At 46.4% G+C, this 18918-nt stretch overlaps 1 protein-coding gene across 7 annotated transcripts in view; it reads right to left on the bottom strand.

The window, feature by feature from the left end:
• LOC134018878 (IQ motif and SEC7 domain-containing protein 1-like) overlaps positions 1 to 18918 on the bottom strand; it is a 77577-nt gene that overhangs the window by 3873 nt on the left and 54786 nt on the right. For 4 of the 7 annotated variants that reach the window (XM_062459195.1, XM_062459196.1, XM_062459200.1 and 1 more), the window contains 12 exons: positions 9866 to 10139; positions 8423 to 9696; positions 7617 to 7778; positions 7166 to 7288; positions 6419 to 6585; positions 6050 to 6189; positions 5272 to 5301; positions 4375 to 4500; positions 4032 to 4131; positions 3616 to 3777; positions 3007 to 3183; positions 1193 to 1242 (listed from right to left, as the gene is read on the bottom strand). In XM_062459195.1, coding sequence (XP_062315179.1) covers positions 1193 to 1242; positions 3007 to 3183; positions 3616 to 3777; positions 4032 to 4131; positions 4375 to 4500; positions 5272 to 5301; positions 6050 to 6189; positions 6419 to 6585; positions 7166 to 7288; positions 7617 to 7778; positions 8423 to 9696; positions 9866 to 10139 — 2785 coding nt within the window. Of the gene's footprint in view, positions 1 to 1192; positions 1243 to 3006; positions 3184 to 3615; positions 3778 to 4031; positions 4132 to 4374; positions 4501 to 5271; positions 5302 to 6049; positions 6190 to 6418; positions 6586 to 7165; positions 7289 to 7616; positions 7779 to 8422; positions 9697 to 9865; positions 10140 to 10647; positions 10905 to 16030; positions 16380 to 18918 lie in introns of those variants that run through there. The other 3 variants (XM_062459201.1, XM_062459197.1, XM_062459202.1) reach the window with 3 other exon arrangements.

Genomic DNA, 18918 nt, shown 5'->3' with positions numbered 1-18918 from the left:
AAATCAGCTTTAACCTCTTTATATAATGTTAGGGGAGAAGAAACCAGCATTACCAATTCTAAAATGTCAATTGTCAGAAGAAGGTGAGGTTCAAAGTCCAAAAGTCTAGTAGAAATCTGACTTGTGTTTTCTGAGCAGATTAATGATCACAGTCAAATACACCATGTAGGCCTATGACACAAAATAGTAATGGAACTAACAAATTGATACTGAGTTAAAATGACATCATATTAAATTGCTGTCAATGTTGAACACCTTCTGAACCTGCCAAAAGTCACACATGCATCTTGTTAAAATCAACAGAGGCAGAAAATACACATGCAGAGGAAGTGACAGGCAACCTCTCCATCCATATTAGGTTAGCATTCCACTGACAGCAGTAGGCTAATATTATAGGCAGCAGGACTGAAGCTCTGGTGTGCACATTTCACAAAGTGGCCTGGACACTTTTCCACTGTTCTGGTTCCAACTTTTCCAAAACCAGATTGCTTTCAACCTGAAGGAATTATACATATTCCCTTTGGTACATGCTTAATCTACAGCTGGAAAGAGATTCTGTGACTTCTTTGAAAGTGGAATAAAAATGTCAGGGTCCCAGACTTTAACCAAACACATGGACACATGGAATGAGTGAAGGATGATGAATGAAATCCACATCTTATTGAATCTGTATGTAAAGAAGCCCGTCAGTCTGAGTAAGAGAGTCCTGCTTCTAACACAGTGTTCCTCCCTGGACCTAACCTTGCTTCTAGGATGGGGACAGGAAAGAGACCAGGACACAGTTACCATATTCAGTGGCTGTGGCAGAAACCCAAAGAGAGGTCAGAGAGCTGGACATGAGTGAATGGAAGAGGACAGTAAACTATGGCAGATACAGATGGCTTTGGGGAGACAGAAGGATCAGTGGGGAATTAGTAGAGTCATGCTTGTTTCAAGAAAAAGGGCAAACTGGCCACATGACCAAGTTCTTTCTCTTCCAGTCAGGGCAGCATCAGAGGCAGGCAGCCCATGCATGCACACTAACCCAGGCAGGCAGGTGGTTAAGGCATCCGAGGAGAAAAAAATGATCAAAAACAAATGAACTGAGAGTCTATGAAGCAGAGAGGGTGCAATACCAAAAATAAATGGTGTGTTTTGACAGTGCACATCATCACATAGAGAGTAGCTTGGATACCAGCTGCTTCCAACTTACTTCCATATTGCTGTCTAGTGATCCTGCACTGCTGCGGCGCCCACGCTTGCCTGCCCGAGACATGCAATACCACAGATTAGAGATGGACAGCACTCCTGGATCAACTACAGAGGTTTATTCAGCCCTCCGATCCCCTAGGGGCAGTGCAGGGGTTGTGAGCATAATTCTATCAAGGGCACAGTGGATCAGGGGTCAGGGAGAGAGTGAGGGATTGGTGGGTGGGTTTTGTGGGTGGTGTAGTTGTGTCCTTTTAACATCTACTTAACCTAGATTTACTACAGGACTTGTCCAACAAACTTGTGTTAGACTATTGTATGTACCAAATATTGTTCTGTATCACGTATTTCTAAATTGGAGCTTTGCTATGCTCCAGTAGTTATAAAAAATAATAAAACACAACCGCTTCTGCCTGCCGACCAAGGGATTTACCAAGGTGCAATTTCACCTGAGGCCCATGGGTCAACTACTGAGCATTAAGGGCTAATATCTCTTTATTCTTTCTACAAAGAGTTCACCAACACATTCTCATAAAATGTGGCAACAGGAGTTTAATGTTGTCACAAGATGTAGATTGTCATAAGGGAGAGTCTCGGGTGGCTTAACGCCAGTGGTAGGAGGAACATCAAAAGCAATACAATGGCTGTTGCATATGGGATGTACAGGCAAATATAGGGCTGAAGGGCAAACAGAGCAGTCTGCCAATGTTAGGCTTATTCAGCCGATGAGAACATGACCAGTTATTACACATGAGCAGGAGAGAAAACTGAATGGGCGTGGGAATAACAGGAAGTACATTTGAGATGAAAATGGCAAGAAAAGAAAAACAAAAATACTTCACACAGGAATGACCCCGCTATCATGCCACATCCTGCACTGAGAAGGTTAGTGCTTCAACATAGTATACAAAAACATGAAACAGGAGGACCGAAGCATCATGGTTTTGGCCTACTTCAACACAGACTAAGCTTCAAAAGTACTCCATGGATATACACCAAATCATAACTGGAACAGAACAATTGTACCCCCTGGTGTCAGAAAGAGCCCCATAATGGATTTCATTACTTTATCATGGTAATTACTGGATAAGGTAACAGAAGTGTGACCCAGAATCAATGAAATGTTCAAGATTTGGAGCTTATATGCTACATACTGTTATTTATGGAAATGAAATGTCTGTTGACGTAGAAATTGGAACCAAATCTTGACATTTCACAAACAATGAGAATGGAATGACCCTCAAATTCAGTTGGATTGATAGTTTATAGATATAAATGAAAGAGAATGACGGAGAGGCAAATATGAGTATCACTGATTCATGTAACAAACAAGGAACATTGTGAAATGCTTGGAAAAATAAGGAAGTAACTTATGAATGAAAATGAGACACATAACATTGTAAAACAGATATATCTAATTGGATTAAATTACCATATGAAGGGATAAGAGCCATCGTTGAATTCCATTCGTCAGTGAATATATAGCCACTTCAAAGAACATTCTACACAAGTACAAGTACTTCATTCTTCACAAATACTTCCATACTGCAGTCCCTCTTGGTAACAACAAATTAATCTTAAATAGGCCACCAATAAAGATGGAATTCACACATGAAGTAATCCAAATGTACTCGTTACAAGCCAAAACACACTGCCCATGCCTCAAAATTCTACCAATCTGAAAGCGTTCTGCTTCATGGGAAGAGCTCTGGGATCATCTTATGCATAACTGGGACATGATGTGGTTGGATCCCTCAGCATCAGGAATGCTAAGTGACAGGCTGGAGCTCTGGCGGAGACGGTGACCTCTGTGGTTACCTGCTTCTGAGAGGTCGCGCAGGGAGCTGCTGAGGGCGCTCCTCTTCAGCCCCTCCCCCATGGTGTAGGTGTCGTCCAGGCTGGCACGGGTCATACTGCCGTTTCCCGCCTCCTTCTTCAGGCCAGAGCTCTGGGACATGCTGGGCCTCACCACCCCCTTCTGCTTCTCCAGCTCCGCTGTGGAGCAGAACGGACACACACACCTAGGTGTGAGGACTACACTGGAAGCGTGTTTGTATGTGTGTGTATATGTGTCCTTGGAACAATCCTCATCACTCAAAGTACACAAGCGACAACAATTTAACCAATATGCTAATATTGTGTGTAATCTTGCAGTTGCCTAGCATTTGATCTCTGTAAAGTCTCTTTAGAATAGTCTTTAGAATAGTCTGATTATGTTCCTGTTAATACATCTCTTTCTACAAAAAACTCACCCTGTGGTAAGAAATCTGTGAACTCTTAACATTCTTCCTCCTAAAGAGGAATGAGGAATGAGGACCAGGCCCTGTTTAATGTGACTGGCTTAACTGGCCCAAGGCAGCTCAGGACCAAGAAAAGAAGGAAAGAAGGAAAGATGAGAAAGAAGAGAAAGAGAACGCGTCTGCTCACACTCTATCCTGTACTTCTCCATTTCCTGGACCTCAGCGATGGATTCCCGCAGGTCGTCTGTGAACTTCTTGCGGTCCTGGGGGTTGGGCGCGTTAAAGTTGATGAGGACTTTGATGTCCGCACCTGGTATGGCTGATGTAAGCCTGATCCCATTTGGGTAATCTGGGCCAATCGAAAACACAGACAGGGAGAGAGACCTTTAACCACGGGGCATTGATCAAAAAGCAAGTTTAAAGGCGCCATGAAGGTCTGTGTGAAGTATTGAAAGAATAAACACTGTTACAGTCCATTAGTTTGATTTGCACTTCCAGTGAGAAGTGTTATTGTGCTAAATTAAAGCATGCCAAGCTTTCTGTAAACATGCTGGGTTAATACTCTGCGATGTTGAGAGGCTACGGGCGCTTACTGCTACTTACACTGGTTCTCAAACAGTAAAACCTGCATCCCATACAGAGAGAACGACTGCCGGAAGCTGTATGTCACCGAGTTCTTCTTCTTCTGGAAAATCTTTGTCACCTGTTCCCACACAGACGCACACAACAGGGATTATTCACGGAAGCGCACTTGAAAAACGTATGAGGAAAGATCTGACTGTTACCATGTTCAAGACTATGAATCTATAAATCATTCACTCTTTTTTCAGATTCCTTAGATTTTTTCTGGCCTACATAATGAGCACATTAGTGCAGGGAACATATCTAGCAAAGCCACAGGGTGGAGGTCTAGCAGAGCCAGGCTGGGAGAAGCGGAGGAGCCTACCACCAGCAGGTCATTGAACAGGAAGATCTCCCGCTGGTGAAGACCCAGCTTCTGCAGCTTGTTGGGGTCTGGCACTTCAAACAGCCGGCAGTAGCACACCAGCCTGCGGTGAGGCAGGGACAGCACCTAGAGGGCAGCACAACAAGCATTAGCACACTCAGTTTCAGGAAAAGCTCCCTCCATGACCTCAGTCCCTCCCTGGAGCTATGCTTTAGCGAGGGCAGAGAGGTCAAATAGCTTGGAGCTGAACTGAGCCAGGGACATTGACTCCTCCAGCCCATTTGGCTGACAACATCAGATAAGCTTTGATCTTGGATGGGACTATCTGTTTCTATAACAGGGTGATATTAATCACACAGAATGTACCCTTGGATACAAGTGTCATGTATTCCTCCAGATGTGTGCATACAATTTTAACACCAGGTTATAAATATATAATAAAACTGTCTAATTCATCTGATAGAAAAGATAGAGGGCATAGATCAACATGTGCGGGGTGATCATGCAACAGAACATTGCAGATCCACTATGCACGACTATGTTGTAGTGTATATATGCCAGTGAGACGTCTGTGTGGTCTGTTGCTTGGCAGGGATGTATACCCTGCTCAGCACAAAGTCAGTAAACACTGCAGCTCACTGCCACATAGGTATTTATATCTGTTGACACTGTCTACAGGAGAAACTGACGACAGACTGCTGACCTCCCTGTGGGCTTAGTTTTTTTTTTTTGGGGGGGGGGGGGGGGTTGCCAGCATTGCTGCTCAAGAAACCCAGTTCTACTTGATATGGATATAGCAAAAGCCATATTCACGTACAGTCCTTGGTATTTCGCCTATTACTATTTCCCCCTGGGATGTGAGATGATTGAAATGACTTTCTGTCATTCTGTACTTACACATCCTAGGCCGTGGTGTAGAGATCCGATCTGAAACGAGAGACAGAGAGAAGATCAAAGGGAGGTTCTCATTACTGCTGATGACTCTGGTCCACAACATGGTATAACCCTATAAACTATCTCATCTCATTTTGTGTTTCTGTGTCAGCTATGGGGTCATGTGGGACATTTCTCTCTTCTGAGCCTCGTGTGTGTGTAGTGTACATCCAACCCATTTCATCAAGAGAACAAGGCGCTCCCACTTTTGATCTGGAATGCAGTAGCGGTTATTTATCGCAGCTGAAACAATATATCCTCAAGCCCCCAGTCTGATGAAGTCTAACGTCCCAGTTCTGTGTTGGGAGTCCTCAGATGAAGAGTGACTGAAGAGGGCATTGTCAGACAATATAACATTCTCTCTACATGACTCAGGGAGGATTTACTGTAGGAATATTATGGGATTGTCTGGAACCTGTGAGAGGTTGGGTTCTTCATTGGGGATGGATCTGCCTCAGAAGGTCTCGGGAGACATGAAAGGCACCAGACTGAAGGTCCCAGCAGTAACGTGACTGCAGGCTGACACCAGGCAGCACTGAACAAAGCCCTTGCTCACATTCAAACCGAATGCTAACGAGGAGGCTTGTGCTCAAATTAACACCGAGAGAGGTGCTACATTAAGTGTCATGATGATATTCAATGCAGACAGATGGGAAACCTGCTTTACCCTCCCAGTTTCACACACGTTTAAGCGTCTGTAGGAATGAGCCTTGGTTCCTGGTAGGATTTGAGAGTAACTCACCGGTTTCTTTCCCACAATGAGCTTCTCCACCTTCTGCACCTGAGACACGTGGTCCTCGTTTGTCTTCAGCTCTCTCTTCCGGATTCTCTCATAAATGCCTACCAGAGTCTCCCTGGGAATGTCCTCCCCATCATCCACCCCTGACGGGGAGCAACAATAGGTTAAACACACACACGTACACACCCACACACACAGACATAAACGCGCACACCTACACAGACACACCCACATAGACACACCTACCCACACATACACACGCGCACAGACACACACCTACATACACACACAAACAGACACACAATCAGACAGACACACACACCTACCCACAAGGACACACACATCCACCCACACACACATTCACAGACATACCTCTGAGGTTTTTGACAAAGTCTTCCAGCTTCATCTTCCTCTCCGGTTTGACGTTGGGGCTGTACATGTCTGTGTTGAGGAGGATGATGGCGAAGGCCAGGATGAAGATGGTGTCAGGGTTTCTGAATTGTCGCACCACCGTGGGGTTACAGATGCAGTAGCGCTGACTGAAGACAGGCAGAGAGGGGAATGACGCATCAGTAAAATAATGAGTATATTTATATTCTGCTGGTGAAAGAAATGCGGTAAAGTGTGATATGCAGGGTGTAAACCCCTAGGTGATGGACAGTGACTGCTGACTGGGATGGTGGTGTGGATGTGCAATGTCACCATCAACCTCTCAGCATGGCGTGAGGAACTAGTCTATCTACTCAAGCATAATTAATATGGAGCACTAAGTCCCTCCACACATCAATAAGTCATCCAGCACTGCCAACTGGGAGTTGCACTGCAAGACACTAGTTGATAACCACTCAGTGCTGATTGCAAATGCAATGCAGAAACAGAAAAAAACGTTCATTACTACCATGTAGTATTCAGCCTATTTTACATTTTGGGAATAGAGAGGTTGTCTGGCCTGAAGACATGATGTGTGATGAAGGTCACACAGCAATTTAGCAGTTTGCAGACATTGGTAGTAGAAAAGCTCAGTCATATGACACGGCAACAACTAACTGTATGGCTGCGAGTGTCTGTCTGTGTGCTTTTGTTTCTGTATTTTGTAATGTTTTTGAATAACTTCTTTACCTGTAGGCCTCAATGAGTCGCTCCACCTTCTGAGCCTCCCCCTGGACACGGATGTGGTTCTGGAACTTCCTCAGGGCCTCGTCCAGCTCCATGGACGAGAAGTCCATCTCATCTACTACACAGCTGCAACACGCACACACACACAGGAGAAATATGAAGCAGAGACTATTTTTTACACATGGGCAGATCCACAGTATACTACCCTTCTGTGTCCAGCAAGCTCTAATGACAATAACAGTCTGGGGGGGTGGTGACAAAGAACATGAGATGGGGAATCTGAGATGCCCTAGTTTTACATGAGTTATAGAGATCTGTGTGCTTGACAGCAGTTGACTTTGGATATAACAGGCCACACTGGCGGCACAAGTCCTTAGCCTCGTCGCCTGTCTATAACAAGCCTTGTGCTTGGGCAACTAGTAAGAAAGTAATTCATACTGAAGTTCATACTTACTCTAATACATCTCTGTTGAACTGTTTCTGCCGGTTGCCCAGAAACTCTCCAATCATCTGTCTGCTCAGGCCCTTCCTCTGGAGCAGGAAGTGAGCCACGCCCACTGGTGTGTCTGGGACAAAGCCTCTCTCTGTCAGGTACTGGATACCTTTCTCTGGCTTCCTGAAAACGGACACACACAGTCAGGTTAGGTGCCAAATGTCATTCTCAGATAAGGAAAAGTAGTCAGATTTCAAGGCCTGAAGTGACCCATCTCATGGGGTTAATGCCATTAAACATGATGCCCCCATGTTCAAAAGTTGATGTCTCCTTGTACCACCAGGCTTTGGATCAAACAAGAGTGTCAAGAGAGGTGTTTGCCTTTCTGGCTGAGAGGGAGTGACTTCCAACCTGGTTAAACATTCACCAGAGGGCAGAGCATGCAGATACCTGACATAATAGAGTCGAAATATGCGCCCTTCTAAAGTCTACGACTATGTCTATTAAGTGAACTGCGTTCACAGTGTCGTAAACAAGCATGGACATGCATAAACCAAGCAAGCAAATGTCTGCCAGCCATTCTACATTCAAACCCCTCATCCAAAACACTTAGAAATTTCAAGCTCCCTCGAGGGTTTGCAACCTTGAGAATTAGAATGGATTAGTCTGATTACTGTTGATTGTGTTGTTCTCACATCTAATAAAGCTGATTACTCTACGTCACCCCTGCTTTTATACAAAGCCTCTGTCAACGCTGCTCTCCAGTTCTAGAAGGGGCTAATCACTCTAATCAGTGCGGGGCTGCTCCCTCGGAGTTGAACACCTACTTGTTGAAGAGGTTGAGGCCGATCCTGTAGTGCCTCTTGCGGATGACGTCGTTGCTGAAGACGGGCGAGTCCCAGCTGTTGCGGGTCTCTTTGTGGTAGGTCTGCTTGCTCAGGGTCTGCTCCCGCAGGCTGTCCCTGGACGACGATTCGGAGCTGCAGTTGATGGTGTCGTTGGAGTTGGACGTGCTGTTGATGCTGTCATTGTCGCCGTCGGAGAAGTCCGACTCGGACTTGCTCTGCCGGTTGGCCGAGCCGTTGATGGCCAGGTGGCTCTCCAGCTGCCGGTGGCGGTGACGGAGCGGGGCCTCGTCGTCGCGGGAGGGCGCCCGAGGGGGCGGCCCGTGGGAGATGTGTTTGGGGCTGGCCTGGGACGAGGTGACCATGTGGCTGTGAGGTTCGTACGCCGGCGGGCGCTTGACGGAGCTGCGGTCGGAGCGGTCGCTCAGCTCGGCCGAGCTGTCGCTGGGGGGCTCGATGGTGAGCAGGGGCAGGTGGTCCACCCTCCGCCTCTGCTCCTGGCACTCCAGAGAGGGCGTGCTGCGGCAGCTGGTGTCTGTGTCGCGGCCCTCGTCCTTGGGGTCCATGGGCCAGTACTCCTGGGAGGAGTTGGCCGAGCGCAGCCGCGGGTCCGACTCGGTGCTTGAGGGCTGGTCACCTAACCGCGAGAGCGCCATGGAGGGGGACAGGTCTTCCTCGTCAATAAACAGCGTGACATCACTGTAAGACGCCATCATCTCATCCCGCATGCGCCCGGTTGCTCCACGGTGGGGCTTGACCTGGTAGGCTACCTCCAGGCCCACCTCGGGGCCCATAGCCTCAGGATCCACTTCGTCCTCCTGCAGGCTGCGGCAGTTCAGGGCATCGTCTATAGACTCTGCTAAAGACTTGACCTGCCTGGAGAAAGCATCCTCTAGCTCCGTGATGGCGTCCGTCAGGTCGTTTTGGGAGGCCGGGTGAGTGGCCAGGTTAGCCTGGTGGTGGACCTCCATATCTCCACACTCGGATTGTACCACGGCCAGGGGGGTGCCATCGTCTGTTAGCGACACCTGCTTCCCCTCAAAGTAGGAGCTGTGGACTTTCTCCGGGCCCTCGAAGGAGAACTGCATCCTCATGTTGGACAGAACGATACGTCTGGACATGCGGTTCTCAGACATAGAACTCCGGAGACGCTCAAAGTTCTTGTTCATCTGGTACTGGCGGAAGGCTGTCTGGATGGTGCGGGCTGCATGCCGGGTTATGAAGCGTCCACCATATTTACGCTCTAGCATCTCCACCTGAGGACCACAGGGACATCACACATCACTAGCTGTCTACATTCATTTTCCCAAAGACCAGAGTATGTAGTTAATCAGGACAGTGAGAAGATACAATAGTAGAGACAACACTGACAGAGATACGTTGTCTTTGTGTGTCATACAGTACAGTGACAGAATGTTCTAGTACCTGTTTGTCCTGGAGGTCAGCAGAGAGCTCATAGCTCTCAGAGAGCGATCTGGAGCGCTTGATGGCCTCCTCTTCAGCCTGTTTGCGGAGAATGGACTGGGAATGTTGGAGCTTGGGCCTTCGGGGTCTTTGGGGCCCCGGCTGGACGCTGTGGCCGTAGTGCGGGCCGTCGAAGCGGTCAGGGCTGATGGCTGAGCCGTGGGTCACAGGCCCCCTGCCGTAGCTGGCTCCTCCGTCCGGACCTGTCTCATTGGGCCTGGCATCCCCTTCCACACTGCACAGAGACAGAGGACACATGGTCACTCAGGCTTTTCTTTCTCACTACACAACAACAACATATCATTTAGAGTTCAAAAGACTCACCCAGACACAAAAACAATGGACTGCGCTTAACACTGGTGAATTCAGTATGACCATGTTTTGTGTTTTTTGAAACGGCATTACATAACCAAACGGCAATAGTTGTTGGTGGATTGGGGGAAATACTGCAGTGATTTCTGAGAAGTGCTGATCCCACAACTTTGAGATATACAGCCTACATTACCAAACACTAAACGCTATGTGTTGATTAGAGTGCTTCTGAGTGGGTGTTCCATGATTATTATTGGAAATATGACCATAAATCCTTGTCTCAGGAATACACAGATGAATAACCAGTCTATATAAATGAAAGAAACACAGCAGGCTTTTATACATTTTGTTGGAGGCTGATCAAACATCAATTAAATACAATTCAAAGCATCCCTTCCACTGAAGAAAGAACTTGACTAAAGGATACTCACTCACTCTTACGTTCTGCCGTGCTTGGAGAAGACTGCTTTACACGCAGAGCCCTTCTGTTTTCTATGAACTGCCAACTCTTTCTCCAAACCTTATCCACCATTCTACCTGCCTGGCCGTCTGCATGAGTCCAGAGTACACATAGACTACTTTCAGAGAAGCAAAGTCTATACCACGTTCACAGCCAATCAGTGACCAATGACAGTTACATCATGTTGGTGTATCGAAGTCTTCTGTCATTGAGGCAAATAAATAGTATAAAGTCCAGTTAGGTTTGCATGACAAGGTAAACATTTAAATAAGTAATAATCACGTAGAACTATCTAAAACTGAAATCCGTTGTGTGAGTCGGTGAGGAGGATAGGGAGGTGTGAAGGGTGTGGGAGGGGTCAGGGCTGCTTCCTCAAGCTTGGTAACTTTCACTGCAAATTATGTTTGAATAGTGACGTTGCCTAGAATGTACCTAAGAAACACCAGTTCCTTTTGAACGTGTAACCACTTCCTCTGCAGCAGATCTCCTGAGTCATCGGCACAATCACGTATTTTTGTTTTACCTCAACTTGAGGTGCAATGTTTTCTCTTTAGAATCCCCAACATGGTGTATTTAGCCCTCACCTGCTTTCTTGTTTAGTAATGAATGCCTAGTATTTAATCTAACAGCCTGGTCAAAATGTAAGCACTGTAAGAAAATTGTACTGGAAGTGAAACTTTTGAATTGACTCCACTTCAGTTTGAACAGGTCTCATTTTGTTCAAAGAACTGCTCCGTAAGAAACATTGTCCTCTGTTCCCCCTCCAGACTCTTGGCTGCTCCTCGATCAACACTTGAATGTGTGATATGTAAACATCTCTGCCCACCACGCGGATCACCTCCCAAGCTGCCACCTGGTACACAGCAACATCACTGGCTTTCAGACTCTGGCTTCCAGGCACAAACTGACTCATGTACTACGAATCCACAGCTAACCCTACAATAAGTAAAATGTCCCAGATACCGTTTGTTATATGTACACTGTTTCATATAGTGACAATGTTGAATTTGGTTGCATTTGCAACTTATACGCTACTCCCAAGTGTGGTCAATTCTGGGACAGGTTAAGTGTATCATTAATCCTTTCCCCTCTCAGAGCTGAGACAAGCAGGGTCACATAGAGCACTAACAGGGGATACCTTGACAGTAAGGCAATGCTAACTGCCTCCCTGGGGAATTAGACTCAAGCACAGTGCACTGTGTGCAGTATCTGGACCACCAGACAGACAGACCATAACCTGCCCAGGGACTGCTGTTGAAAATTAGCCGGCTGGCTAAAACCAGCACTTTTACTGAAACGTTGATTAATGTGCACTGTCCCTGTAAAAAATAAAATAAACTCAAACTCAGACAGACATGTACACAGAGGCGTATTCACTGAGGTACCAACACAAACCCAGCTTGATGGAATGAAAATCACACTTCTTGCATAATCGCCGAGGGGACAAAGCTCCCCCTACCATCTGTCATGACAAACGGTCGTCGCTAGTACTCAGCCACCGCACCACATATCCCAGTTTCACATGGGGTTTGACATTTCAGTTAGTTATGGCTTCATCACTGGAAATCATGGGAAAATAAACTGGCCACTAAATATTTTCAGGGGGGTCTGACATAACAAAAATGACTCAAACAATAGACAGAGGCCTAGGTGGTAAGGAATATAAGGTATAGATTGATAAGATAGGAGGTTATTTTAGTTTATTCATCATTGTATTGAACAGGGAGTTAGACATGGATATAAATATGTTTGGAGGCAGTTGAGCCTTCAGTGATACTGTGTTTCAGAAACTGCAAGAGTCTTCAGGGATATTCATGAACCCCCCCTGTTCCAAACAGACATTTTCTTTACCTTCCACATGCAGTCTGCCACCCTCACCCAGTGACATAGGGCAAGCTTTGTTTATCTCAACCCTGCGTCCTCCATCTTTCTCTAGGCCACTACAATTCTTTAAGCAGCCTTGTTAGCAAATAACAGGTACAGGAGAGAATAGGAGATGGATGGACAGACAGACAGAATGTGAGAGAGTGGGTCAGATGTGTGGTGCTGCTGTTCTTTTCCTCTGTGAGGTCACCCTCTTGGTCTTCTCTCTCGGGTCAATTGTTCATGATGACAGGAAAGGGAAGAGAAAAAAAATGCCCCAAAAGCTATTTCAGAGAGCAGATGTTTTAGTTTGCAACGAAGGGTGAAAAGTAGGGAGGGAGGGGAGAGCAGGGCCTCATATGACATCACTCGAGAGGAGAGGCTTGTATAAACAACACAACCACACACTCCACTTGGATACAGCAAAGTTGTTACTACAAATGGGAATACTGACTGCAACGCTTTCATGTGTTTTACAGTTATTGAGCCTAATCAGAAGGGCCATGATAAAACAAAGACAAAGAAAAACAATTAAACTTCTGATATCTTCAAAACACATGAATTAAGTGTTTAATGGTTCCTTGAGGGCTCCATGTGCTGGTCAAATGGCCATTTTTAGTGGTCATCATACATCCAGTAGGCGTGAGTTCCTTACTCCTGTTCCATGGAGCCCAGCTGTAAGGCAGGCTAGGGGCAGCTCAGCTGGCAGTGATTTTTAGCTGGGGGTCCTGAGGGGGTCAGTCATCTCTTCCTCTCTCTCCCCTCCCTCTCAACACATCCTGACAAACAGGCCCAGGCCTCACACTAGTCTACAACATGGACCTGAGGGAGCTACATTCCTCCGTCCGGGAAAAGAGGAGTCACATCTACTGGACTTCTGGGAAAAGAGTCTGGTTAATGAGGTGCAGGCCGGAGCTAAGGCTGGGTCTGGGGCTGGGGCTGAGGTTGAGGCTGGATCTGGGAGTGAGGCAAGGGCTGGGAGTGAAGCTGGGACTGGGCCTGCGACTGTCTGAGGTTGGTGGTTGGTAGGGGAGTTACTGTGTCAATGAATTGCTTTAACAAGTCTGCAAACCACTGCAGTGTGTGCATGCATGTTTTTCTCATTAGCTCATTATCTGTCAATGAAAGCACTTCAGTTCAGCTCTTCAGTTAAATTCAAATTGTTCTTTGATAAACAAAAAATGGGTAGATGAATCTCAAACTAGGCAGTGGATTCTAAGAGAAAATGTTGCAAATTATTTGTTAAGAAAAACTACAGTATGTTCTGTATATAAAATGTTCCAGAGCATTGACCTAATCCTGTTATTTAACAGGCACCACACAGCTCAGCCCTCACACCACAGAGCCCCATGTAGACCACTGACAAATGGGCTCTGAACACAACAAAAACAGATGTTTTCCTCCCCTCTCCTCCGCTCCCCTCCGAGAGTGACTCACAGAGCTCAGCTCATAAATACAGATGCAAACACTGGTCCACAAAGACCCACATGTGGGGGAATGCTTTCAAGGTCAAAGTTGAGGAGACCACACAGTAACATGTTAATGCAAATGCAGTATAAACAGCGACACTCTTTGAGAACACTGACGTATCTCTGCTTTCAGGTCCCATAACCCTGTTCATGGATCTAGTAAACCACTCTCTAAAGACAGCCAGGGCCAGATTGGAAATCACAGTGTAATGCAGCTGGAAATTGGCAAGCTGTGCTGGTCCAACTGATGAGAGAGTTTCCAGCAGACGTTTTGTAGTCAACGATCTCATCGGTGTCAAGATTTCTAACTACTGTGATTTCAAGCCCAGAATTGAAGCTGGCCACTCACACTTTACTGCCTAGCAGAGGTTGTTGCCTTATCTCTCAGGAATGGCTGTCTAGACGAACTGTAGCTCCAGTCTGACCACTCATCTGGCCTATCAGGACAGACACTCACAGCTGCAGCACTTTCTGTTGTAAAGCTTGAGAATGTATAAATTGTTCCCAAACTGATATGATTGAAGCCAAAGGGTATTTCCAAAGCTTTGAGGCTCCAGCAGGCCTGCTATCATAATCCCTGTCTCTTAAGAGAGAGACAGAGAGACAGACAGAGAGAGAGAGAGAGAGAGAGAGAGAGACAGAGAGAGAGACAGAGAGAGAGAGAGAGAGAGAGAGAGAGAGAGAGAGAGAGACAGAGAGAGAGACAGAGAGAGAGAGAGAGAGAGAGAGAGAGAGAGAGAGAGAGAGAGAGAGAGAGAGAGAGAGAGAGAGAGAGAGAGAGAGAGACAGACAGAGAGAGAGAAAAGTTTGTAAAGTTTCCCTAGGAAACCCAATTATAGCTTGTTCATTACTTTACTTCTCAATTAATCAATTACTTCCACGAGCTGTGATTTTTTCTCAGACTGATTAGCCGATTAAAACTTCATAGGCAGATTAAATGCTAAATGGACTGCATTTGTATAGCGCTTTTCTGCCTTTCAAAGCGCTTTCAAATTGTTTGCCTCTCATTCACCCGTTCACACACATTATCACACATTGATGGAGGCAGAGCTGGCACGCTGGCCTGCCCATCAGGTGCAACCCCTGGGGCTCAGTGTGTTGCTCAAGGACACTTAGATACATGGCCTAGAGGAGTTGGGTATCGAACCACCAATCTTGCGATTAGTGTGTGACCTTCTCAACCCCCTGAGCCACCCCTCCAGATTGATACAATGAAGGTGCATAATTTTGAGGTTAATAGTTAACTGAACATGAACACACCAGTTGTAAAGCAGGTCAGTGATGCTGCACACACAAGGCCTTTAGAAGGTGTGGCAGGTCCCCATCACACCCCTCTCACCATGCCACATAGCAAGCCCTCTCCATCTCCAGCAGAAAGGAGAGCCATAGTGCTCTGCTGTTTACACCTGTGCTCCCCTCCTGTCAAGCCCAGATAACAGCCAGCCTGCCAATTCAGAATGTAATTATCTGCCTCGTCACACACAGCACTCGTCCTTGAGGAGCCATATATTACAATACGCAGAGTCACATTCTGTAAGCCGGAGAAGCAAAGGACACGTCAGGAATGCCCTTTGCAAAGACACACAGCAGGCTGTTTCAGAGTAAATATTCTGTAACAATATCCTAGCACATTTTGTTAGTCTAAATCCAATGTCTAGATGAAAATGGGGAGTCGAATGTCCTATGTGAGTCTTGTGCCTCATAAAGACAGACCCCACAAAGAAATGAAATAACCATATGTTCACTATTAGCATTAAGGCCTCAAGACAGATCTTGAATCTGCACGTGATACTCAGCAGTGTAAAGAAATGTACCTTCATACACAGTCACACAAACATAAACACACTTTTCTCTTCTGTCCCCTATCAGGAGCCATATTAGCCCAGTCTATCATTTTTATCATTATCATCAACTGAAAAGAGAACTACACACACAAACACACGCTCACCCACCCACAGACACACACACACAAACAACATCAAATTGTCCCACTCTCTTGTACACTCCCACTGCACCACGTACCAGCTGTCCGGCTCAAGCTCCAGAAGAGACTGGGTCTTCTCGGAGTTACACTGCAAGCACCACATGCTGGCCAGCAACAAGACGTTCCTAGCATTACCAGTCCTCAGTACCCATCTCCATCGCTGCCTATAGATCACTGTGGAAGGAATGGCAACATTTCCTAGCTATCTGAGTACAGCTCCATGCTGGAAGGAAAGGTTTCCATGGCTATGCCTATCTGAGGAGAGATCCCTATGGGTGTAAGGCTAGCAGTGACCGCTTAGCAGCCTTTGACAGACAAACGGAGGTTGCTCCTTCTCTTTTTCCCTCTGTTCCTGTGTTCCTCTCTCTCTCTCTCTCTCTTTTTCTCTCTCTTTCTCTCTCTCCTTGCCTCTCCAGGCTGGCAGGAGTGTGAGGGGGGCGGAGGCAGGAAGAGGGGGGTGGGCTTTCGCCAGGCAGTGTAGAGGGGGGCTGGCTGCAGGAAGGGTATGTGTGTGCATGTGTGTGTGTGTGTGTGTGCGTGTCTGCTCCAGCTCTGGGCTCTGTAGCTAGGGAGAGGGGATGGAATTCCTCCAGCACCAAGCCAAATCATGTGAGGGGGGATACAAATGACCCTGGACCAAGGAGGATCGCAAATGTGATTCAGTCATGCTAACAGAGGAGGGGAGGGAGGAGATGGAAGGGAGAGAAGGGAGAAAGATGAGGGAGAGAGGCATGATGGACACAAGGGAGCAAGAGAAGGGGTGAGGGAGAGGAGGTGTGTAGTGTAACTGGGATAGGACTGTAAAGGGAAACTGGGTGGAGAGGGACAGGTTCATGGAAGATGTTGGGATAACATTTTGCTAAAGAAAGGAAGTAGAGAGGGAGTGTCTAAAAACAGGGATGAAAATAGAGTTGTAAGTGAGTGAGTGAGTAAGTGAGTGAGTGAGTGAGTGAAGGCTGGATCCTTTTGGATGTTTCATCAGCACAGTGGAGGAATGTAAGTGGGAGGAGATGGCCAAGGCAGAGAGATGCGGAAGCACCTCTATTAATAGAGCCTTTCAGGGCTAACTGTTTAGATACACAATAAGTGGAAAGAAGAAAAAGAGAAGCAAGGGTAGTCCTGGAAAGGGTTTAGCTCACTCTCCTCTTTCCTAATGCAATCCCAAAAGGTAATCCCAGGAGACGCCCCAGAGGCCCTCCATCTCTCCTCTTTATCACACTCTGTTCTTAATTCTCCATTCATTTCACTTGACCATTCCGAGACCAATCTATAGCTCTCTGTCCTGAGTCCTCTCATGTATTGTCATTGGAGGATAGAGCACAAACATGATTCCATTGTAGTTTTGAAGCTCAGTTAACAAAGTGTACAAGACATTGGATAACATTACCTGGTGATAGTGCGCCAGTCTTTTGGCTCCTTAGAGCTGACATGACTGGCCAGACAATAATGACACATGGAGGCGGGGGTGGGAAGGCTGCTCAACTAGCACCCCATTCAGAGGTAGTTTGTGTCTAATGACAACAGGCACAGGAAATAGAGGAGAATAGTTCCCAGATGGGTTGAGTTCACAGGGACAACAGTCACTGGCGCGCGTGTCTAAGGAGGAAGGTGGTGATGTCCTCTAATTACAAGCTTGGACCCTCTTCCTCCCCGCAGTGAAAATGATTGCTTCCTTTGGGCCCCTTTTCATCTGGGACTTCAAAAGATAGATTGAAAATGCAGAGAGAGAGTGAGAGAGAGAGAGAGAGAGAGAGAGAGAGAGAGAGAGAGAGAGAGAGAGAGAGAGAGAGAGAGAGAGAGAGACAGGAAAAGCTCGAGAGACACATTTACATACTTAAAAATGTGTATCTAAGCGCAGAGGAAGATAAGGCTTATGGATACAGCAGATGTCTCTGTTGGAGGACGAACAGAGAGGAGAGAGAGAAGAGAGAGACAGAGAGGCACAGACAGGCACAGACAGACACAGTGTGGAGAAGATGATCCACTCAGCTCCCACACCTCTCCAGACATATAAATGATCCTGTCTTTCCACTGACCTCCATACAGACCTACCTAACAGTAGACATATCACTGTAGCTCTTCAAAGATGAAGAAAAACAAAGCATGGCATTTCAGACTTCCTCAAATGAACTAACAGTAAATCCGATATGAGAGGAAACATATGAGCTATGATATGAGCTCATTGAATTAGTGGAACCACTGAAGCAGTGGTTTATTTTGTTGTTTGATTTGACAAAAATAGAATCCTTGGTGGTATATGGGAATACTACGTGAAGTTCTGTCTGAAAAGAAGGTTTTAGACACGGTCTCTTAACACTTCGGAGAGATTACGTAGGTCTTTATATTTCAAACCTCAAGTCCACTAAGTCTTTGATAATGCTATCTCTGTATGACATGTATGCTCTGAGGATGAGCTCATGATGTCCATACATAATCAGCAGATCACGATAGTCATGATAGTATGGGGTACAGGATGTGAGCACACAGAAATGTGAAAATACATGGGATGTTAGATAGGCCTAAATACTAGCTGCTAACTAATTTCAGCACTATAAAAGCTGAACATTTGATGCTTCATCCCGTTCTTGTTAGTTATTTCCCTCTCTCTCTTTCTCTCAGTACAATAATCTCTCTCTCCACTATCCCTCTCTCAGTCTGCACAGCCCTCTAGTCTGGTCTGTTCTGGTCTGGGATGATATCATAGTTGGGAATTCCAACAGGAGGCCCTCCTCGCGCTCATAAAACCCTCCCCTAACCCTCCCCTCAGCTCAACGCCTCCCTGCATGTACGTTCCTTCTCCATCTTCTCCAAACGGCTCTCTGCTCCATGCTTCCAACCCTCTCCTCACCACACCAGCCCCAGAGAAACCAGATACAGGACACCAGCTGCAAGGTGAAGTTTGAATCCCCTGCTATGGTCTCATACG

The sequence above is a fragment of the Osmerus eperlanus genome, chromosome 4 (genome assembly GCF_963692335.1).
Source record: "Osmerus eperlanus chromosome 4, fOsmEpe2.1, whole genome shotgun sequence".
Taxonomy (NCBI): domain Eukaryota; kingdom Metazoa; phylum Chordata; class Actinopteri; order Osmeriformes; family Osmeridae; genus Osmerus; species Osmerus eperlanus.
Note: the sequence above shows the minus strand (reverse complement) of the source record. Positions and strands in the feature narration are given on the sequence as shown.